Here is a 23936-nt window from a genome sequence, read left to right as displayed (position 1 = left end):
CAGTTCATTTGTAGTTCTAAACATATTTAGGGTGTTTTTCGCTCACATTTTGCTTCTCCCACGACGTTATTCCTCTCTCCGACAGCGTCCATTACAATTACATGCAAATTAACAATTATGCAAATTAGGTGATGACGTCATCGAGCGACTTCTAGCGACTTTTAGGACAGCCAATAGAGAGTTTACTTACTGGAGAGTTGGCAACACTGCCGCGGAGCCACGACCGGCAGGAGCCGGTCCACCCCGGGCAGCCCAAGGCCCAAGAGCCCAAGAGCCAACCGCCAACCCCCCCACACAGGCGGAGGGCCATGACACACCCGGGAGAACCGGCCCATAGGGGCGCCAACCCACCCCAGGCCAGCGCCCCCCCCCCCCCCCCCCCCCCCCAGCACTCCGGCCACGTACCCCAAGATCCAGGGCATCAATCAATCAATCAAATTTTATTTCTAAAGCACAACCCCCCCGAGCCCACCCCCTCCACCCCCCTGTCCACACCCCCCTCCCCCTCTACCCCCTGTCCTCTCCCTCCTCACTTCCCCCAGCCCCAATCCAACACTCACACCCACTCACTCACACTGACATGCACGCACGCACGCACACACACACACACACACACACGCACAGTCCACCCTAACCCAAACACATTCCTGTCCTGCATCATCCATCCGTCATGTCCTGCGGGAGACACCCCCCCCCCCCCCCCCCCCCCCCCCATTCTGTTTGCTACCAGCCACTGCCTCATTTTAAGTTCCTGTTGTCTGTTCGTAGCTGAACTGTCCCTGAAACAGCAAACTAGCGACGGCGTCGCCAGAATCAGAGCTCTGACCTCGATAACTGCAGACGAACCGCTCCTCAAAGAACTTGCATCCCTTCTCCAGTTGGGACCTTCTCACTTTGAGGAGTTCGTTCACCAGTGGAACCACATGGTCTCGTCCGGTTATGGAGCCATGTTGTCCAGCGATAACTAGTGAAACGATCGACAGTGATATGTTGCTGGGTGGGTGGGGTCTGCAGCTCCACCACCAACCCGCCTGTGGTTTATTGAGTCCAGATGTGACAGAGGACTCCCCACAATCCCCTCTGCTGTTTTCACCCCCCGGGCCAACTCCTTCCTGTCTTCAGCCGTTTCCAAACCACACTGTTGCTCTCAGACCGAGAGAGATTTGTAGAAGTTTTCAGAAGCTGAGAGTCCACACTGAAAACAACTGGAGTGCCATTTACTGAGAAAAACTGGGTAACAACTTCCACATGGAAGTTGTGAGTAAATGTTACTTAGACTATATTCAAGTAAACTTTACTTGACGCGTAAAAAATATTTTTTCATAAAGAAACTCAAGTAAATATTACTAAAACATTATAAAGTGTACTTACTCTTTGCTGGTAACTTTTACTCAAGACGACCTTTATATCTCCTGACAAAACTAAAATGAAAATGCTTGATTTTCAGGATTATCAAATTGTTTTCTTGAATTTACATGGGGGTAATATTTAAGTAATATTTACATATTTTAGCTACCATTTTAGCTTTAATTTATAAATGTGTTGTATTTTTTACATGTGTTCTGGCAAAAGTGGCAGTGAGTTGGCTCTGTCTCCCATCCCCCATCAAGAAGGAGAAAGACCAGGTGGATCCAATCACCTGTTGATGCCCCTGGCCAGCTGGGTGTGGAGCTGACCTATGTGGCAGAAAGTAGGGCGACTTAAAGCAGTGGAAATGAATAGAAGAGAACAGATAGTTTTAGGTAGACTTAGAATTGGTCACACAGGCCTTAAAAATACTCTAGCGCTAATAGGAAAACACCCTACTGGAAGATGCGAGTGTGGTGAAGCTTTTGAGACTGTGGAACACATCCTGATGCACTGCAGGAGGTATGAAGTGAAGCGACAAGCCTTTAAAAGAAAATTTGAAGAGTTAAAGAGTCCGTTTTTGCTAAAGAATATTCTATATTATGAGCAGGTAGTGTGTAAGCATCTGATCAAATTTCTAAGGGACAGTGGACTCATGAAGAGGAGTTTTTGTCAGGAAAATATACTCTGGCCCACACTCCCACACAGTCGGTGGTGGAAATGCACCTAAAAGTCGGCTGCCACCCGCCATGAAACAATAGTAAGAAGAAGAAGAGCGATGTGGCAGCCTTCATGCACAGAGCAGGACACAGCTCACAAACTGAGAATGATCAGCAAAGTGTTCCTCAACCAGGATGGACAGCCGGTAAGGGCTGCAGAACGGTGATTGCACAAATATCTCCACAGGTTTAAGGGAGAAATGTTTGTCTGCGTTCAGGAGCGCCTGGGACATTCCGGCTCCAAATGAGAACTTCTGTTTTCTTTCCATTGAAGTGCAAAGTTCATTAATTACTAGATTTAAAGCTATAGTACGTAACTTTTAAATGTCTATGAATGTCTGTTTTCGCCAAGCCACTACTAGTGGAGATGACAAAATGCAGATTAAGCCGATCGGCTCCTCTAACATGTCGCGAGATTTTTCAATATATATATTTCTTGCTTTGCGTGTCGACCGGCGACATTCCCGCGCTGGCGAGCAGGAAATTGCGCATTTTACGTCACAACAAGAAGGGAGGGGGAGGACGCGCGGAGGGTCTCATAGCAACAGGCTCAGCTCACAGTCTCAGGCAGACCAAGGAAGCGACATGCTACTTCAGGGTTTCCGCCAGAGCTTTTCAGTCCGGATGCCCCGCCCGTGCTAAATTGTGCAGCGCCCAGATAACGGAGAGGAGAGAAAAAAAAAAAACTCTCCGACGGTCGAACACCGGCAGCGCTAGCTGTTAGCAGAGACACCACACGCTCCCCCCCGGCCAGGAAACACTGTACTTTGTGTGTAACACTTTGTTTTTCATCAAGAAGCAGCTTGGGGGGGGGGCACCGGGGACACCTGGGACACCGGGGACACCTGGGCATACGCCATGTGGAAGCGCCAGCTTTATTGTTGTAAGAACGCAGAATTCCGCGAGAGGGCAACCAAAGTTACGCACTATAGCTTTAAACAAGAATTAATATTTATTTAAGATCTTGAAAAGTAAAAAAAAAAAAAAATCACAAAAAAGGAACTGTGAGAAAAAGCATTTCATTTGATTTGATTAATTTGCTACCTCATTTTAAACTGTTACATAAGTTTATTTAAAATCTACCTTTGTTAGAATTACCTGGTTCTTTATGGCCAAATCATTAGTGGTTCTTTATCATGTTGAACTTTTGTAAGAGACTTAAATTACTCCTCGGAGGAATTGGGCATAACTAAAGAGTTACCCCTGATCCACACCGGCCGCGGTCCGGCTTTGGTCCGGCTCCGGAGCCCTTGCGATGCTCCGGTATCTTTCCGCAAGGATCCTATTTGTCCGGACGCCGTAGTCCTACCGTAGTCCTACCGCATCAGTTCAGACAGAAGCAAGTCGGGTGCCAGAAGGAAACGCGATACGTGTTCCAAAATAAGTGACTTCAAAATAAAATCTGTGTCGTGTTTTTGCCTTAATATTATAGCTGGGCCGTTAACAGCCGTAACGTGCTGCGTTATCGCGCGAGAAAAAAAATGTCGCTGTTAATCTATGGTTTTCAAAGTTGGGGCTGGGAGCTGGGTCTACACATGCAAGCTATGCAATTCACGTTGACAAATTTTAGTGTGGATGTATGCCTGGCCCAGCCTGGCTGAATAACGCTGTGGGGGCGTGAACAAGCTGAACCTGTCCAGCGCCGCGAGAGTCACACTGCGCTCCAGAAGCTTGCCTTTAGAACCGAGATGGCGGTTTGGGCTGCTTTCGATTCAGTTAAACGGGTTTCATTTTGTTCACGGGGGACAGTGACAGATCTGGCAACCTCCACCGGCGGACTGCAGAGACACTGCAGGCGGTGTGAATCATGGAGCTGCGGTGTACCGGACCGGAGACGGACCGCAGCCAGTGTGCATCGGGGGTTAATTCTAAAGAAAGCCAGAAGAAAACTAAAGGAACCGAGAGGGATTTAAGGATCCAAAGATTTAATGACAATAAAACAATTTGAAGAAGAACGCCTTGATGTCTTCTTTGAGTGGAATCCTGCGTAACATCCATGAGAAGAGAGAGAGCTCCGTTCAAGTCCGGAGCAGCACAAAAACTCAGAGGCTGTTTTGAATTTATTTAAAAAAATGACATGAAATACTTTTCACATCTTTGTCTGGGTTGACCCACGTTTGTGCTTTAATATATCTGTATACACTGATTCTACCATCTTTTTTTCCCAACAAGAGTGTCTAAAAAAAATAAATTAAGGAATTTGTTTTAAGTACTGCTTTACGCTTTTAAAATTCTCAATAACTCTTGAGGTTCTTACTCAGTAACAAAATGACACATAAATTAAGATAATAATTTGAGAGGCTTTATTTGGCGTGTTCTGCTCACACTGAGCTTTCTCCCATTTTTCCCTGTTGAGAGTTTTGTTGGGAGTTTTTCCTCAGCGGATGTGAGAGTATCAGGACAGAAGATGTTATGATAATAGGAAAGATACATGTATTACCGCCCCATATTACTAAACTTTAAAGCTCCCATATTATGCAAAATTCACTTTACAATGGTTTTGTAACAATAATATGTGTCCCAAGTTTGTCCACAAACCCCCAAAATAAGAAAAGTCTATTCTCTCCTTCTCTATCTTGCTCCAACTTTCAGCAAATGTGTGCTCAAACTTGGTTTGGAATGTTCCCCTAACGGAAGTCAGCAAATGACTAAAACCCTCCCCCTGACTGTGCCCCGGGCGTGTGTGTGTGTGTGTGTGTGTGTGTGTGTGTGTGTCTGTGTGTGTGAGCGTGTGTGTGTGTGTGTGTAAAGCAGGCTCGGGGTGCAGTGTTAAGAAACTTCCTCTGAACTGGACCAGTTCTTCTCCTACTGCTGAGGTTTTTCAGTCCGTGAGTTCACAGGAACAGAGAAGAAGGAGTGTTGAGAACCGGCCTGAGTGTTTGAGTCTCCAGAGGAAACATTTCATCTCCTGCAGCAACAATGACTCCAGTTGAGGCTTTGAGAGAGTTTATTCAGCAGCGACTAACTGCTGCTGCTGGAGAAATCTTCACCGCGTTTCAACAAACTATCATCCACTACGAGAAGGAGATGAACGTTCAGGACAGACTGCTGGAAATCACAGGAGAACTTCCAGCCCCGTTCTCCAGAACAGGTATGTTAAAGTGTGGATGAACTGAGTCTGACTGCTGGAGGCTCCTTCCTTTTCTTCTGAAGCAGCAGACAGAAATGAGGCTGCAGCTGCTCTTCTGGTTCCAAGTGAAACAACAGGAGTGATTTTAGCTTCAGTGTCAAACAACATGTGGATCAGAAACGCTGTTTGCAAACAGAAGCAGTGATTTATTGAGCCTCAGTCTGAGCTAACATGCTAACTTCACTGTGGTTTCTGCAGCTATATATATATATATATATATATATATATATATATATATATATATTTTTTTTTTTTTTTTTTTTTTTTTTTGGGCATTAACAGAATAGTCGACAAGTTGACTTCCGTTGCACAAGTCGACGTAAATTTGGACGAGTCGAAAAGTCGCTGGTTATTCTTTCTCTCACCTGATCACCCGACAGCGCCAAGTCTCCATCCAGCGGTGTGGATGTGCTCATCTTTCTCCAGGAAAACATGCAGTGCAAGCCAGTAGGATTACTAAACTGACTGTGATCTAAGGATATTACAACAATAAGGATTATTTTTTACCCTTTATCTTTAGAGGCTGGTGACTTATATTTTCTTTATTTTTATTGCAAGCTGAAGTTGGTTTCTCATTTATTCCTATTTGCGGTTCTGAAGTATTTAATTTCCATTGATTTCTCTTTGAAAACTGTTTTCTAGGTAATGTTCTGTGAACCATGCAAGCCAGACCAGTACTGAATTATAATTCCGACAGCCATTGGGTTTTGATTACTTTATTTATTTAATTGAGACACATTGCAGGCTGAAGTTGGTTTCGTATTGGTGTCTATTTGCGGTTCTGAAGTATAATTTCCATTTATTTCACGTTAAAACTGTTGTTTTAACAGTTTTAACAAAAATTTTTCACAGTTATGATTAAGACTATGCTATAGCGACATATAACGGCCAAAAGTCTGAAATCATTCTTGTTTTTTTTTTATAACCACAGTCCAGGGACTTTTGGGTCCCCCCTCGTATAATGCATATTTTGGAGCAATTGTCTGACATAAGTATAAAAAGAAATGTTTTATAGCGGCTGGCTCGGAGCTGTATCCAGCGTGCTGCTAGCTCTGATAGACCGCAGGCGAACTGCTAGCTTTGGCCTTTTAGCACATTTAATTACCTTTTAATAACTCACTAATACTAACTCACGCCTTTTAATTCTCATTAATCGCATGTAACCTCTGACGTTTATAGCAGTGCTGGAGTTATCTTAGCGGGGCCTCATTGCTGCATGCCCTGCCTTGTAGCAGCCACGCTAACGTCAGGCTAGCCTGATGACCCACGTCTGTAGCTTCTCCTTCTGGACACAGACCTTCGAAAGACTTTAATGGCTGTCAAAACACTCGGAAACGACGCTGATACACGACCAATCCGCGAGGGATACGCACACACTGAGGCAGGGATTTCCCGTGGAGCTTCCCTGATAGTTAGTGGATAACTCCTGCTAGTGGCTCTTTAAAAATATAGCATAGCGGCAGCCTCATATAGCGTAGCGACATTTGTCTAATTTTTTTAATTTCATTAAAATAAAACAGACAACTTGAAAATGCATCTCTATTTATTTCCAAAACACATTGCAACATGACAAGATAAATGGCAACATAAACAAGAACAATAAGCAAAAGTGACTTCAAATTTTAAGTTTTCATCTGTTACGTTGACACACAAGATGGCAGTGAAAAGTAGTTGAACTACTTACAAGGTTGTGTACATATATTTGAACACCCAAAATAAACGCCAAAACACTCCAAATAACATAAATAAGAAAGTATATAAAGAGAATTCTGTATACAATGTGGAATCAGAATGTGCAATATAAATCTCTGATATAGTGCAAACAGTCTAAAATGTCATGTTTAAAGATCAGTTTGAGCAGAAAGAATGAGGTAATTTTTACAATGGGTAAGGTGCACATATAAGAATTTTAGCACACTTCATTGTCTTTAGCTTTCTGCACATGGGACAGTACCATTCACCTTTTGGGACTTTTTTCAATTTTAAACAGTCCAAGTGCAGCGATTGGCACTGACAGTCTGGACTGTCACAGCCTGTATCACCTGTTGTCCTCTGGCTGCTGACACACACAGAAGCACTGACTGGGAATATTTTCTCTCTTTTCAGTTTGCTCATTGCTTTTACATGGGTGTACAAGTACTCCACATCTGGCCATTTCGTGGAGTCGTTAATCCAAGCACCTCTTGGCAGTTTGTACGGACATTCATCTACAGTTACGCCTATCGAGTTCAGTTTTTGTTTGTAACGGACTTTTGCCTCAGTAGGCAGGTTGCTACAGTAGTGAAAAGTCATTCCGCAACTATTTTAAATAGAAAAAAAAATGTCATAAATAAAGCCAAAATCACTCCAAGTCCTACGTGTTCACCGACACAAGTCTTTTGTTTTCACCGAGCCGATCTGCCATTGTCAAGTCGTCTGTGTTTGTGCACTGCTCCGGACTTGACACGGAGCATTCCCTTCGAATAGATGTTGTGCAGGATTTCACTCAAGAAACAGTCCAGGTTTTCTTTCAACTCTTTTATTTCCAACAATTCTATGGTTTTTTTCAGATTCCTTTAGTTTTCTTTAAAGGTGTACTGGAGGATCCTTAGAACCAATCAGAATTGTATGGTTCCAACTCGTAATTGGCCAGTCATAATGTCAATCAATGTGTGACCGCTTTTGCGTGATGACATATCATGTCGAGTCGCCGCCTCTATGCGCGCCCAGGTTGCGAGCCGCGCATGCGCAGAGCATTGTTTAGGAAGTGACATGCAGTGGGAGTGACCATCGCAGAAGCAAAAGCCGCAGAAGCGGCTTGTTCCTCCCGCGAACACCTCCGAACAGGGGCGGGGTGGCCATCGGGAGGTTCGGGAGGTTTCCCGAACGGCTGGTGTGTTTCGGGCCGGTGGGGTCTATTACGGGCCGGCGGCCGCAAGCCCTCCCCTGCGCCCGCTCTCACGGCCCGTGTGCGTGTCCGCTCTCCCGGGATATTATATATTTGCTCCCGGTCTGCAAGTCAAAGCACGAGTAACCCCCCCTGTGCCCCCCCCCCACCCCCCCCCCACCCCCCCCCCCCCCCCACCCCCACCCCCCCCCCCCCCCCCTCTTCCACTATCAGATAAAACGGGTCTCCAAACGAAGCTCCCGGGCAGAATTTCAACCCCACCCCAACCCTGCCTACGAAGATGGCTGGGGAACTAGGGGTGGGACGAGAGAGACACAAATTCCACGAGACGAGATATCTCGCAAGATTGAGTTCAGGAGATCGAGACGAGACGAGACCGTGGGGGGGGGGGGTTTGGTATGACATGGCACAAACGACGCCATGACTGCATTTGCACTTCATGCCACTAGGTGTGCTGTTTGCATGTTCAACCTTATTTTACACAGACACCACAGAGGAAGAGGGGCGCCGCAGCCGCTGCAGGCTCTCTCTGCATGTTGTTAGAAAAACAGTGTGAGCCGGCAAGACGTGGTAAAATGTTCGTTGATGCGATGCACCGTTTTTTCAATAAAAGAGAAGAACTGAACGATCGTTTCCGCACATTTTCTTTACGTCGTATCAATTAAACTGTATCACAAGTAGTTTGTGGACTCAAAAGACCAAGATTCCTTGCGGATAGAACATGCGCAGAACAGTATTTCATGTCCTTTTCGACCGGGTTTTTAAATATGAATATGAGCATATTCAGGGTTTTGCACGTGTTTATATGGCTGTGCGCCATGTAATGTATTATTCCATCAATATTCCACTTAATAAAGAGTTTTTGCCTTTATATAAACGTACTCAATCTCGCGGCATTCGATCTCGCGAGATCTAGCGGCATTTCGATCTCGTCCCATCCCTACGAGGCACAAAAAAGAACATTGTTTGAGATGGCATAGGATAGGAGAAAGACTATAGAAAAGAAGATTGGAGCTGATTGGAAGAAGAGTTCGACATGATTACAAATGTGTTTTAATCCTATGCGGAAAGACGATGCTCCAGCTGCGCGGATGTAAACAAACTGACATGCGGCTGACGTGCATGCTCCCACAGTCCTCATGAGGAGGGAGCCGCACATGCGCAGTGCTCCAAAAATGGCAAATCGGCCATGTTGCGCGAAGTCGACAGAGAATCCTCCAGTATACCTTTAACTCCTTAGCCCTTTAGTTCCCTTAATTTTCTTTAACCCTTTAGCGGGTTCTTAATTGCTTTGGGCGTCTCTTTAGGTTGTTAGATAACTTACAGTTGATGGAAGGTCCTCAGGTGAAAAACCTTAAGGAAACAAAGTATGCCAATTACTTCTAGATTCTCTTACAAAAGACCTAATAATGAACTGGCCATAAAGGACCAAGTGATTTTAACAAAGGATTCTCAGTATTAACAAAGGTGGATTCTCAGTATTAAAGTATTAAACTTATTTAACAGCTCAAGCACAGGTGGCAAATGAGCACAAAATAAATCAAATCCCTTTCCTAACTGCATATCTTAAGGTTCCTTTTCAGTGGATTTTAGCGTAAACTTTGCCACCTTAATAAATAAAATATTAATTCTTACTTTAATCTAGTGAACGACAAAATTAGTACTTTAATGACTTCAATGAAAAGAAAATGTTAAACTTAAAGTCCTTCGCAGCTGGAAAGCCCAGGTGCTCCTGCACGCAAAACTCCCTGAAGTCAGTGGAGATGTGGAAAGGCTTACAGTCAGTCCGTCCAGTTCGAAGGGTTCTTTCGCATTGGTTAAACCCAGAGAAGAACAACTTTTCTGATCATTACCAGAGAGCTGTGTCCTCCCCTGGTCCGTCTCCTGCTCCAAGCAGGAAGGCTGTGAGGCAGGTCTTCCCTCCACCCACCTGGCCAGGGGCATCAATCAGGTGATAGGAATCACCTGGGCTGTGTTCGAAACCGCATACTGCCTCCTACATCCTTCCATACTCATACTATCCATCCTGCATCCTGCTTACTCAGTCCATCAAACAGCTACAGCATACTACATAATAACCCACAATGCATTGCACTCCTCCCCGAGCCAAAATCGACCTGCTAAAGCTGATTTCACTTCAGCTCTAAACTCTTCAAATGTACAACTTCATCAAGATTTTTTTTAAAATTAGGCGACAAAGTGGTCGTTCAGAGCCCGAGTGTGTCGTTTATTTGTCCGAATACCAGCCGTTTCTGATTTTGTTCGGACGAATTCGGCGACATGTGAGCCAGCCGCAGTGAGCGGCTCCAGCACGGAGGTGTCAGAGAAGCAGGGAGAGAACCAGAGCACACAGGAACCCCGGACCCGCCACGGGGGGGCCCCCGCCCGGCACGGCCCCTGGCGCCGCGGCCGTGTCAGTCGGGTCCACCGACCCAGCGGCCCAGCCTCCAGGCCCGGTCAGGCTTTGGTGGCGAGTGACCGCGGATCACACCACTGGCCGCCTCCGCCACTCCGACCGGCTCCCCGCCGACCCGCTCGGCAGCAGGACTGAGATTCGCGGTCTCACCCAGCGGTCCTACGGAGTGGGCCCGCCCCGGGCGTTGCACCAAGTCGGTTCCGGAGGTCCGGCAGCGGACCCCCGGCAAGCGCAGAGTTTCTCACACCCTCCAGGGAAGCACCCAGTGTGCGGGGCCAGCCCTCCCCACCCCCACAAGAGCCGTCCCCCCCACCACACCCGCCGGCCGCCAGGCGGCGCAAGCTCTGTCTGGCACAACCACTGTCCGTCGCGTTGCATCTTGGGTCATTTCAGCATGAGTAGTGAATACACGATGTCTACTCAACATTTCTGGCGAATGCAGTATACATCCGGGAACTTCTCACATACTCAAATTGGCATACTGCCAGTGTAAACGCTCTGCATACTCAATAAGTTAGTATGAGTTGTAGGTAAGTATGCGGTTTCGAACACAGCCCTGGTCTTTGTTCTCCCTGATGGGGGATGGGATGGGAGGCAGAGCCGGCTCACTGCCACTTCTAACAGAACAGCCATTTTGATTTTTGATGCGATTGTGACATAAGCCCGGAAAGGTCTATAGGTGAAGGTCATACAGTGACCTTTGAACTTTCCGCTTTGTTCTGCTGACTGCTTCACGAATTGACAGTCATCAAACAGGGAGGCTTTTTGATCAATTGTCCACATATTGGAACTGATTGAAGCCTTGGGATAACAGAGGAAACCAGAGGGACAGGAGAGGTGAGGGTTGGGGGGTCGGTTGTTGGGGAAGGGGTGCGGTGAGGATTTGGGGCTGGATCTTTAGAGGAGACTGGAGAGGTCCAGCCTCCTCTAATGCTTCCATGAGAATTCGGAATCAACCGATCATCAACCAGGCTGACCATTGGGCCGATGTTCTGCATTTGATCCTTTGGTTTGGTCCCTTAGAAAATCACATGGGTCTGTCTGTAATGAGAACTTCCTGTTCCGGTGGAGAGAAGGACGCCACTGTGGTTGTTGCGATGATTCTGTGTGTTCTCATCCTGGCTCGGTCTTTTGTGCAACCAAATCATCCTGAACCCTCTTGTTTTGGACTGGATGAGCCTGGATCAGTCCTGTGCCTCAGTAAAGCTTTCAGCTGTTCTGGACATTATAGCAACTCTTACAGAATAATGATGTGTTCAGGTGTTTCTGGGAATAAAAAAAAAAAAACATGTCTGAACCACATCAAACTTCCCACTAATGTTTGAGAGCTCAGAGAAGCCAGTGTAGCATCCAGACAGCTTCCTCATTTATTCTTTAAACCTCACAGCTGCTGTCAGGTTTCTATAAAGGAGCAGTTTAATCTGTTATTAAATGTCTCTATTTTAAATGCAGCCTGTCCTGTCTCATCCATCCCTCACTGTAAAACACTCACATCCATCTCATCAGACACTTTGTCTTGTTTCCCTCCAGAGAGTCCACAGCAACACAGCAGTAACCAGAAGAGGAGTTCCAGTGGTGAGCAGGAGGAACATGAAGCTCCACACATTAAAGAGGAGGAGGATCTTGTTGAGATGAGCGTCACTGATGGTGGAAGTGAGGATTCCCACCACTCTGTGAGAGACTCCACCACCCGGAGACTCACTGCTGCTGCTGTGGAAATCTTCAACCTGTTTCAACAGACTGTTGTCCAGTACCAGGAGAAGATTGATCGCCGACAAAGACTGCTGGACGTCATCTTCCAACCTCAAATCAAGTTACACAGAATGGGTATGTTAAAGTGTGAATGATGCTGGAGGATCTCCATCGTTACGGCTGTTTGCTTTATCAACCACAGACAGAAGCAGGATCTGTGTGTGTTATGTTTTTTAATATTTTAATCAGCTTTATTGAGCAGATATACTTTCACTCTTCTTCTCCACTTTCTACTTCAGCTACAGCACACAGCGCTCCCTCTGGTGGAAGTTTAATCCCAGCACCATATTCCACTTTAGGAAGCATAGCATGTCCTTTATCCTCAAGGAAATATATGCCAGAGCTTAAACAATGTCCATTTCCTTTAACATGAAAGTGAAACACTAAATGTCTTTCACAGCATTCACAGCACCTCTGCAAATTAGCATGTATGGTCTTTGTAGTGAATGGGAGTGCAGCCATGTGTGAAAAGTGTTGAGGACGGAGCTCTGGGTGGTGTCGGTGTTGAGGACGGAGCTCTGGGTGGTGTCGGTGTTGAGGACGGAGCTCTGGGTGGTGTTGGTGTTGAGGACGGAGCTCTGGGTGGTGTCGGTGTTGAGGACGGAGCTCTGGGTGGTGTTGGTGTTGAGGACGGAGCTCTGGGTGGTGTTGGTGTTGAGGACGGAGCTCTGGGTGGTGTTGGTGTTGAGGACGGAGCTGGAGGATTCCAGGTCTTTAATACTACTTTCCCACTATAACTAACAGGTCAACCTGCTAACAGTCGGAATTTGACTCTTCCCCACTGCCTGAAGACCCTGGCCTAATCTCCTGCTGGAGAGCTGTGTGACTGCATTTTCTCACGCTGATGGTGTCCCACATTGATGACATCATCAGCACAACAGAGCACAGCGAGGTAAACAATGCAGAGGTTCTCAGTTCTCATTACCTGTGGACAAATCTCCTCCTCCCCACGTGATGAATCACGCCTTTCCATCTGGCAATCTGATGGGCGAGTCTGGGTTTGGAGGTTGCCAGGAGAACGGTACATTTCAGACTGCATTGTGCCAAGAGTGAAATTTGGTGGCGGAGGAATCACTGTGTGGGGTTGTTTATCAGGAGTTGGGCTTGGCCCCTTGAAGGGAACTTTGAATGCTTCAGGATACCAAAACATTTTGGACAATTCCATGCTCCCAACCTTGTGGGAACAGTTTGGAGCGGGCCCCTTCTCCAGCACATCCCAGATATTTTCAATATTGTTAAGGTCAATTTGAGCTCAGCGAATCCTGATATTGTCATCTTGGAATATGGCCGTCCCGTCAGGGAAGAAAGCATCCATTTATTCAGGTAGTCAGCTGATCTCTGGACTTAGAGCTGACCAACTATACCATACCAACAATGTATATATATATATATATATATATATATATATATATATATATATATATATATATATATATATATATATATATATATATATATATGGCTGGGTTTCAAATCGCCATCTTAGATGGGTCAAATCGCCAAAGCAAGATGGCGGAGATGCGGAATCCTGCCTACAGCACCTTTAACAGAGGAGGGGTGAAATCCTGTACCACCACCACACTGTTCAGAATTTTTGTTTGTTTGTTTAAAGCTGGGGTCGGCGATCTTGGAAAACTAGCATGTAGCACGAATGTAGCATCTCTCCAAGGCTCCGTCCAGCTCCCACCCCATTGGAGGAGCTCCCGTTGGGAGGGAATGCACTGGACGCGGAAGCGCCACGCACGCAGAAGTGCCACGCGCACCGAGTTTGTGATCGCCTCCAATGTTATTAACCTTTCTGACTGCCCGCACACAATGTGCCCGCTCCGCATCGTTCTATTTTTCACGCGAGCCGCAAGCGCCGAGAGCACCTTGGCTCTGAACCAGGGCCAGTGCACGCCATTGAAATGAACGCGCAGGGGGCTGGTAGAACGGCGAAGGGATTTGATTGGTTCCTGAAGAGCGGTCCGCGCCTTACGATTGGTCGGAGTTTTTACTTTCCTTTGGCCGCTACAGTTGTCAGATTTTTTCCGCACCTTTTTCCGTACCCGTAATGTCTTGACTTCTCCCAGGGGGCAAGAAGCATTTCACTCAGTATGACAAAAAGTGCTTTTGGACAACATCGTCTACCCTTGCTTTAAATCCGAGGCAGAATGAGCGCAGCACCTGCCTTCTCTCCAGTCAGAGGCGCCGCTACTGGCTAGGGCCCCGAGCTGAAGGGGGCCCGGAAGGACGGCTGACATCAGTCAATTTCAATGACAAATTTAAGGCACAACACTAGACTTCTTCTTAAACCCAAAACTAATGTTAAATTCAACTCTTTTGAAAGCTTAATACTAACGCTAACTTGTCCAAATTAGAAGAATCAAAAAGCGGTGCTATTAATTATTGTGTATCGACCTCCTGGTCCTTACTCTGACTTTTTAACTGAGTTTTCAGAGTTTTTAAGCAATATAGTATTGGTTCATAACAAGATTCTTATAATAGGTGACTTTAACATCCATGTGGATGATTCTGGTGACAGTTTGAGTAATGCGTTTATTGCAGTATTAGATAGCATCGTTTTCACTCAAAATGTTGCTAAATCCACTCATAGTCACAAGCACACCCTGGATCTGGTCTTAACATATGGGATAGAGGTCAGTGACCTAAATGTTCTCCCTCAGAACCTCATACTCTCAGACCATTTTTTGATTACTTTTCAGCTTTTGATTGAAGACTACTCTGCTCAAAAAGATAAAATTCAGCTGATACGGACATTATCTGAAAAATCTGTGGCTCGGTACAAAGAATTGATCCAGCCTGCATTTGCTGCATTATCCTATGAACTCACAGAAATTAGCTTATTGACCAGTAGTGATAATGGTGATCAGTTTGTTGACAGTGCTATGCACTCACTAAAATCTGCCCTTGACGTAGTGGCCCCGTTGCAGCTGAAAACCAATCGACCCAGGCGCGTTGCTCCATGGTTTAATTCTGAAACCCGTGTTCTCAAACAAAAAACTCGGCAATTAGAAAGACTGTGGCGTAAATCTAAATCGTAACAATCTCCGAAGGCTTGGAAATGTAGCTTGCTAAGCTATAAACAAACTCTTTTTAAAGCCAAGACATTATATTACTCTTGTTTAATAGAAATAAACAAAAATAACCCTCGGTTTCTGTTCAACACTGTAGCCAGACTGACAAACAGTCATACTGCAGTGGAACCAGTAATCCCAGAATCTTTAAACTGCCATGCCTTTCTTAAATTTTTTAATGATAAAATCATAACCATCAGAGGTAAAATCAGTGAAGCGCTTTCCTCAGATCAAGCTCAGGGAAACCAGCCACTGCCGCCACCTGAAATACCTGAAATACTAGATAGTTTCTCATCAGTAGATGGGGCTGAGATTACTTCGATTGTAATGTCTTCTAAAACTTCGACCTGTCTCCTAGATCCAATTCCAACTAAGCTTTTCAAAGATATTCTTCCAGTTATCTTAAATACGATCATAACTATAATAAATACCTCTCTAGAAATTGGCTATGTGCCACAGTCTTTTAAATTCACAGTAATCAAACCACTGCTGAAAAAACCTAATCTTGATCCTGATATTCTAGCCAACTACAGACCGATATCAAATCTGCCTTTTATTTCAAAAGTTCTGGAAAAAGTCGTGGTTAAACAGCTTCGCTGCCACCTACAGGACAATAGTTTATTTGAGAAATTTCAGTCAGGATATAGAGCAGAGAGACAGATACGGTATTATATGTCAAACGAAAGATTTATGGCCCCCAATAAACCCCTCCCCTTGCCATTTGTCCACCATTTGTCCAGCGTATGTCCACTGCGCATTTGTCCCCCCCCCCCCCCCCCCCCCCCCCCCCCCCCCAAACTTCCTTCCGTCTGAGGTCTTTTGAAGTTTTTACGACGGGTTAGGTGTTGACACATCTGAAGGGATGAGTAGGAGTCAGACAGTCGGTTAGAGGGGGGTGAATTTAAATTGAGATGGCGGAGAAACGTGTTATGAAGAGGTTATATTACAAGCCGAGTCATCATGGTAGTTTCGGCGGGGTAGAAAGAAAGAAAGAAAGTCAGGGTGGAAGATGTGAAAGACTTTTTATCATCTCAAGACTCCTATACTCTGCATAAACCGGCTAGGATACATTTTCCAAGGAACAGAGTTTTTGTTACAAGACCTCTCAAACAGTTTCAGGCAGACCTTTGCGATAGGAAGACAGGCTCACCTTTGAGTGTGGTTGAAAGATTTAACCGAACGCTAAAGACTAGAATTTCACTGCTAAGAACACTAGACGGTGCGTGGAAGTCCTACCAGACTTAGTAAAAAGCTATAACAACACTCACCACAGCAGTATAAAATGCGCCCGGCTGATGTGAGTAAGGGCCTTCAAGTGTTTCACAATTTGTACGGTACGCCTACACCACGAGACAAGAGAAAAAATAAATAAAGACAGGATTTAAGGTCGGCGATGTTGTCAGAATATCCAAGTTGCGAGGGGTCTTCGATAAAAAAATACGAACAGAGTTTCACGGATGAAGTATTTACGGTGTCAGAATGCATTCTGCGTACTCCGCGTGTTTAAGATTATGACGGCGAAGTGATCGAAGGTTCATTCTGTGAGCCGGAGCTGCAGAAAGGGAAAAAAAAATAGACTCATTAACATTTCTCAATCATACAATTTTCAAACAGTCTGTTAGATATTACATTTTACTACAAACAGATATGTCCGGGTGTCTGTAGCACTTTAGGTGGTTATATGACCTTTTTAAAGCTCTCCAGAGGTGAACCTAAAAATTATGATCTAAACAAGAAACACAGGTTTCATCTTAACATGTAAAGCAAATAATCAAAAGTGTTACTATTTGTGACCTGAAGATAACCAAATCTGCTCCTAACTTGAAATTTTAAGTTACTGCTCTCAAAACTTTGAAACATGTCGTGTCCTTTGTGATAAGCATCGTGAAATTCTCTGTTTCCCAGTTAACGTGATCACTGGAAAACCTTCACATCCACCCAAGTTCTAATATATAGATCTGAAAATACAACTCAAAAGGAGGTAAGGTTTTTAAAAAAGTGTATAACATACAAGAAAAGGTATAAATGAATAGTAAAATCATTCAAAGACAGAGTCTCATTCTAAATATTCAAAATAAAGCCACACAAACTTAATCAGGAAGCGTAGACACGCGCTTGAATAAAAACAGAATAACTGGTTGATAATTTTCACAAACTCAAATTCAATTTTCTGTATAAGAGACAATAATGATGTTGTCGATGTACGCCAAACAAAACCGAGTCAGCAGGTCATGTCAGCTCTGAAAGCTGCTGTCTCACAGCTGCAGCGTAGACGGTTGGACTGTCTGAAAAAAAACAAACAACGTTAAACTTGTAAAGCGATATTGTTGGTCACAGAAGGTGAAACTAAACAAATCCTATGTATTCCTGTGTACAGCAGAATACAAATACACAACTGTGTACCATTTCACTCTGGCTGCTACTGATACTAAGATAGCATTAACATCTGGTACAACCGGAGTTAAAGGAATGACGCTGAAATTTATTTATTTTTCCTGTGCAAATCTGTACTTCTTTGTTCCTGGTTTCAAAATGGGGTTTATTGGTGTGGTGTTTGGAGACAGACATGACACTCTTCGGTTCAGCAATGATTGAACCACTGGTCTGATCCCCAGTTCTTTTTCCTTTGACAAGAGATACTGTTTAACACAAACAGGATATTTCGCATAGTTAATTGTTGCTTGATAAGGTTCCACAGCCAGCAATCCTACATGATTTTCTTCCCCTTTCTAACAAATCCACAGAAACACTACCAAAGAACAAAATATGACAACCCCTTGTAAGAACAGCATTATATAAGAACAAAGAAAGAACAAAATAAAGTGCTTAGTTTAAGAAACAAATACAATTATCAGCTTTACATACCTTTTTCCTGTAGCAATTTCTTTTCTGATCAGTCTCAACCAGCTGCACAAGAAACAGAATTTCAACTCAATATACATTTTCTCACTCTTTTTCTACTCTGACAGACAGTAATGCGCACAGCTTTACACACTCCGTGCTGCAGTTTGCACCACTGTTTTACATGATTTGCAAATACAGATTTTCTTCCCCTTTCTAACAAATCCACAGAAACATTACAAAAGAACAAAATATGACAACCCCTTGTAAGAGCAGCATTATATAAGAACAAAGAAAGAACAAAATAAAGTGCTTAGTTTAAGAAACAAATACAAACATCAGCTTTACATACCTTCTCCTGTAGCAATTTCTTTTCTGAACAGTCTCAACCAGCTGCACAAGAAACAGAATTTCAACTCAATATACATTTTCTCACTCTTTTTCTACTCTGACAGACAGTAATCACTCCGTACTGCAGTTTGCTCCGCTGTTTTAGGTGGCGTAAAGATTAGTTGTGCGTCAACTCTTGCCTGTATCTTGCTTATAGCACTCCCTACATATAACATGACTCTGTTGCTCGTCTGATACTTTAAAACTGAACCATCTCTGAATTACTGAGCCACTGTTTTTTTTTTTTTTTTTTTCTTTTACTGAATGGGGTTTTTATTGGGGTGTTGTTTGGGACACACATGGCACAATGACTCCTCGTTTCAGCAGTGATTCAACCACTGGTCTGACCCCATTTCTTTTTCCATTTGATCAGGGATACTGTTTTAACAAACAGGATATTTTGCATAGTTAATTGTTGCTTGATAAGGTTCCATACCCAGCAGTCCTACATGATCTGCGTGCTGCGTCCATAATTTAGATGGAACAGACGCTCAAACTGACGGAGGTTGCAACAACACATCCAGCTGAATGAACTTCTGCTTTCATTGTATTTTGCAGGATTTTAATGAACAAAAATGCAAAGTGTCCTCGTCATACGACCAAACAATAACATTTTAGTTGCTATCTTCATCATCTGGTTGTCTATAGAGAAACTGGTAACAAATGTCAAGCATTTTAGTCCCAGTGATCATTTGCAACTGCACTTGGAAGTTTTTACGATGGGTTAGGTGTTGAGGAGATGAGTAGGAGCAAGACAGACGGATAGAGGGGGTGAATTTTTTATGTACTTAGAGATGGCAGAAAAGCGTGCCATGAAGAAAGTTAGGGTGGGAGATGTGAAAGATTTTTTTTTATCATCTCAAGACACCTATACTCTGCATAAACCAACTAGGGTACATTTTCCAAGGAACAGAGTTTTTGTTACAAGACCTCTCAAACAGTTTCAGGCAGACCTTTGCGATAGGAAGACGGGCTCACCTTTCCTCCTCTCCTCTCTTTCATCCTCTGGTTGTCTATGAAGAAACTGGTAACAAATGTCAAGCATTTTAGTCACTGACCCAATGATCATTTGTAACTGCACAGATGAATGGTTCAATGTTTCCGTGCACATCTTTTAATAATAACATCAGTCCCTCTGGAGAGAGACAAACAGTATTTGTGGACTTGCTACTCTGTCCGAGAATGGTTTATCTACTGGTCTGCTTGACAGAACGCTAATGTTCTGATTCCCTCTATTGGGAACAGTCAAGTCACCACATCAACATTTAGAAAAACAGAGGCTGCTTTCTGCCAAACAGGGAAATACTGTCCTACCGTCTGATGTATGTTTGGGATGTTTTACTGTTACTCACTCTGGAGCACAAATTCTATATAATCTTAATTTTTTGATAGCATATCTTTTTCCTAAAAATGAAAACATTTCTAAATCACAAACACATGTTGAAATTTCCAGCCATCTCTCTCGACCGGTAACAGTTTTGACAGCGGTTCTCTTGGTGGGACACCAGAAATGCTGACAGTTTGAACAGTGTCATTACTTCATGGACAGTATATCTCCTGTTGATGAATACAAGAGAGAAATGCACCTACATTTCCGAGAAACTTTTTTGGTTTCCCTTTAATGTTTAAACAAATCTTTGGTATTTTCTACCGCTGTATTTGAAACTTGTGTCTGAATAACCATTATTATTATTATTATTTGATCACCGTCAGCGTACCAATACTGTCGGCCTCTTCATTGTGTAGAAGTTTTTCTCCACAGAAATGAAACTGGTCTCTGTTCTGGTGTAATGTTTGTCTTTGGTACTTGTTGAGTTTTGGCCTTGATTCAACACTTGTGGCACTCCGGTGGGTCTCGCTACTTTAGCTTCATCTCTTTATTTCTTTTCCTTTGCTCACAGTCTCTGGTAATGGCATGTATCATTGAGGTTTCTTTACCCTTGCCAGTTTTTGATCATTAGTATTATTATAATAACGTCGGCCCCTAAATCGTCGTTGATTTGGTCTCATCCTGTCTCGTCCTCATCCTCTGAAGCCTGGTAGTGTTGATACAAACGGTCTATACTCTCCCAGAGTTGTGTACAGCATGAATCTTAGCTTTTTCTTTTTCTTTTTTTTTTTGATTTGCAAACAATCCAGTTGCATCTAATTCTCTAGTCCTTTTTTAGTAATTCCACAGGACTCAATGAAAACACGTCAGGGGTTGCTAATTCTTTAAAGTATCAGCATCCTGTGTTCCCAGTCCATTAGTGATCATTGACACAAAGAAAGGTTCAGCTTTATGTGACACTTTTAATTCTGCCTTTTCTTTCCAACATTTAAGAAATCTTTCTGCATATTCAGACACCTGTTCATCAGTCCGTTCTTACAGTGAAGTACCCGTGTTATCACATCTGCTAAAGTAAGAAGCTTTTCCATAACTTTGTCATGTATCGTTCACCATAAAGTCCACTCATTAGAGAACAGGAATTCCAGAGCAGTTTTTCAGCATGATCTATTTGCACAGGGGGGTTATTGACTCCATCGTAAGAATAAAGATTGCTTCACTAAGGAGCAGGAAATGGTGTTAGTACAGGCCTGCAAGAATGCCCCGGAATACAACTGGCCCCAAAAAACAGCAAAACGGGTCGATACTCAGATGCTTTAAAGAACATTCTGTGAGAAGACACGGAACGAGGGAATCTAATCTAACTTATCTCTTTCATCCGTTTGTCAACTTCTCTGATTGACCTGACCAGACTAAATACACATTGGGAAAAAAACTCTGTGGAAAACCACAAAAGCGTCAACTGACGCAAACAAATGGCTTTAGCACCTCTGCATGGTGAGGCTGTTCGGCCTTATTTGTACTCACTTCCAGAATCAGCACCTGTAGCGAGCTTCAAACACTCACAGCCAGACTGAGCGTCTCTACAGGCCTGATGTGCTTCTCACCTCCAGAGAATCATCGTCAGCGTCCAAGTTCCTTCAACTTCCTTAAATCAGACACAAAATACGCGTCTCTCTGCTTTTCTTCACCTAGACAGGACGCCACACTGTCAAATGACTTCCTCAGATCAGAACACACACACACACACACACACACACACACACACACACACACACACCCTCCCCCATGCTGACTCAGTGGAGGTGGGGGAAAGGAGAAAAAAATAAAAACGCTGAAGTCCTGTGGGCCCTCCTCTCGCCCTCCCTGTAGAAGGGGCTCCCTATAGAAGGGTCTCTATTTAAACGCGTCGTTAAATACATCAAGCCCGTGTTGGATCACTCCAATTAAAAAATACAGAGTTCGGAAGAAAAAGAAAAATGGCTCAGGAAAGAATTCACATACCGATCATCCGGGACACACCAATCATGGTGTACGAAGAGACGCCGATCATCCCGAATGCGCCCAAGAAGCATGTGATGCACCTGCTTCGGACCCAGCTCCGTCCATTGGAATCGTTGAAGGAAGAATGGCCGCTGAAACCGTACGGGCGGCGTGGTGCATGGGGCTACATGTTCAAATATACGACGGGGGAGCTTTGCCTCTATCAGCGAGGTGAGGGTGAAAAGCAGGGAGCTGTACCTTCTATAGCGATGCTGAACTCCAACGACTGGGGTGTACTGTATCACATGATTGTTCGACATTTTCGGGCAAACCCTGATGAAGGTGGCGCGAGGCCCGTCGATCCAACGCTGACACCAGGTCGACCTCTGAAGCGTGAGTCCGTGGAGGGTGATGCACAAATGGGGTCTCCTTCTTGGAAAAAAAAAGTGCTTTACAGCATTGCGTGGCAGTCCAGAGCGGGTGTTTCAGGCACTATGTGCTTTCGCGCCTGCATTTGTTGCTACGAAGGGAAAAAAGGCTCGGAGGAGTTTTTTTTGGAGACCTTTAACACCAGCTGCGGCGTATTCCATACACTGCTAAATGTCCCGCTGGTCGCATGGAAGGAAAGGTTTGGAGGACCGGACGATAAAATCGGCTCACTTTTTCGCAGCTGCTGCTACTGGAAAGACCTTCTAGCGGTTAAAAAAAACCTGTTTCCTTCGGCCTCCATTCAATCCTCCAGCTTTTAGTTCACCACGTCCACGATCCTACCAGTTTTTCTGCTTAACCCCGCCCCACGGCCCTTCCTGCCACCCGTACACATTATAAAGACTGCGATCGATCATTCCACATCAAGAAGATATGGAGAACGTCAGGAGTATCCGTAGAACCAGCTCTCGCGTCCTCATCGATCCGCTGTGGAGCAGAACTCCGTTGGTGGAGTACCCGATCAACATGTTTGCGGATGAATCGTCGAATTTGATCTCAACCGCTTCCCCGGACCCTGACTCTCAGCCGGGTCCCTCTCGATCGCTGTACACCATTCCCGAGACCTGTGACCCAGATCCAGGGTCCCTGGGAGATGATGAGGATCGAAGCAGGGAGGTGAGCGCTGACGACGGAGACCTTCAAGTGGATGAATCCCAAATCCCCGACTCTGAGGATTTTGTGGAGCCGGAACCAGCATCTTCACCTCCTGACACTCCAGAGGTTGAGGAATCCGAGGATGAGCTGGACGGCTGGATGCCCTCGGCCATCATCAAAACCGTCAAAACAGCGGTCATCCATCTGCTGGACATTGTGACTCACAAGTACCGGGAAGAGCTTTGCTACGGATGTCAGATCAGACATCCGAATGAGAAACAGCATCCTTGTTTACAGCAGGTGGACGAATATTTCTATCAAACCCACTTTTGCCGTCTGATGGAAAAACTGTGTACCGACCGTTTCATTCCTGCTATTCAATGTTTGTTATTCATGCGCAACATTAAAATCGACGATGTGCGAGTCAAAACTGTGGCAGAGACTTTGCTGAGAGAGATGAGATCCAAAGAAAAGTTTGTGGAAACTTTTGCAGATGTGTACGACAATCTGATCGGGCTGGATGTTGTGAAAAATGGTGAGCTTGGAATTGTGAAAGAATGCTGGAATGAGAACTGAGGCAGGCCTGGAGCTGTCCTGATGTGTTCAGTGTTGTTTTTCCATCTAATCTTATTTTTAGTTTTGCATGTCATCATTTCTTTGTAGCTGGGCATACTGTTCTTAATTTTAAAGAAACTTTAAGTTGTGTGTTCTTGTACCTTTTCAGTTTCATGTCCGTCATGAGACAGGTTAGTTTTACCCTACTGATGATGTGTTGTTGCAATAGTAATCCTTCTTCCCTCCTGCTTGGTAGAAAAATTGCTTTGTGTGTGTGTTTTTAAATAAAACAACAAAAAAAAAGAATCTGGTTTTCTTTCAGTGTTTCTAAAAAAACATGACTGACAAACGGTGGTTGAAAAAAGCATTCTACGCCCCTTCATCGACCTGCCCTCATCTGCCGAACCATTTACGACCCAACCGTAAGTG

The 23936-nt window shown here is 44.5% G+C and overlaps 1 protein-coding gene across 2 annotated transcripts in view; it reads left to right on the top strand.

The window, feature by feature from the left end:
- The first annotated feature begins 4825 nt into the window (after positions 1–4825).
- LOC115402060 (zinc finger protein 569-like) overlaps positions 4826–23936 on the top strand; it is a 31895-nt gene continuing 12784 nt past the window's right edge. For both annotated transcript variants that reach the window (XM_030110486.1, XM_030110487.1), the window contains exons 1-2: positions 4826–5157; positions 12030–12326. Coding sequence is in view for 1 of the 2 variants with exons in the window: in XM_030110487.1 (XP_029966347.1) it covers positions 4986–5157; positions 12030–12326 (469 nt within the window). In the remaining variant the exon portion in view is untranslated. The remainder of the gene's footprint in view (positions 5158–12029; positions 12327–23936) is intronic.

Source organism: Salarias fasciatus, chromosome 15, assembly GCF_902148845.1.
Source record: "Salarias fasciatus chromosome 15, fSalaFa1.1, whole genome shotgun sequence".
NCBI classification, from domain to species: Eukaryota; Metazoa; Chordata; class Actinopteri; order Blenniiformes; family Blenniidae; genus Salarias; species Salarias fasciatus.
Note: the sequence above shows the minus strand (reverse complement) of the source record. Positions and strands in the feature narration are given on the sequence as shown.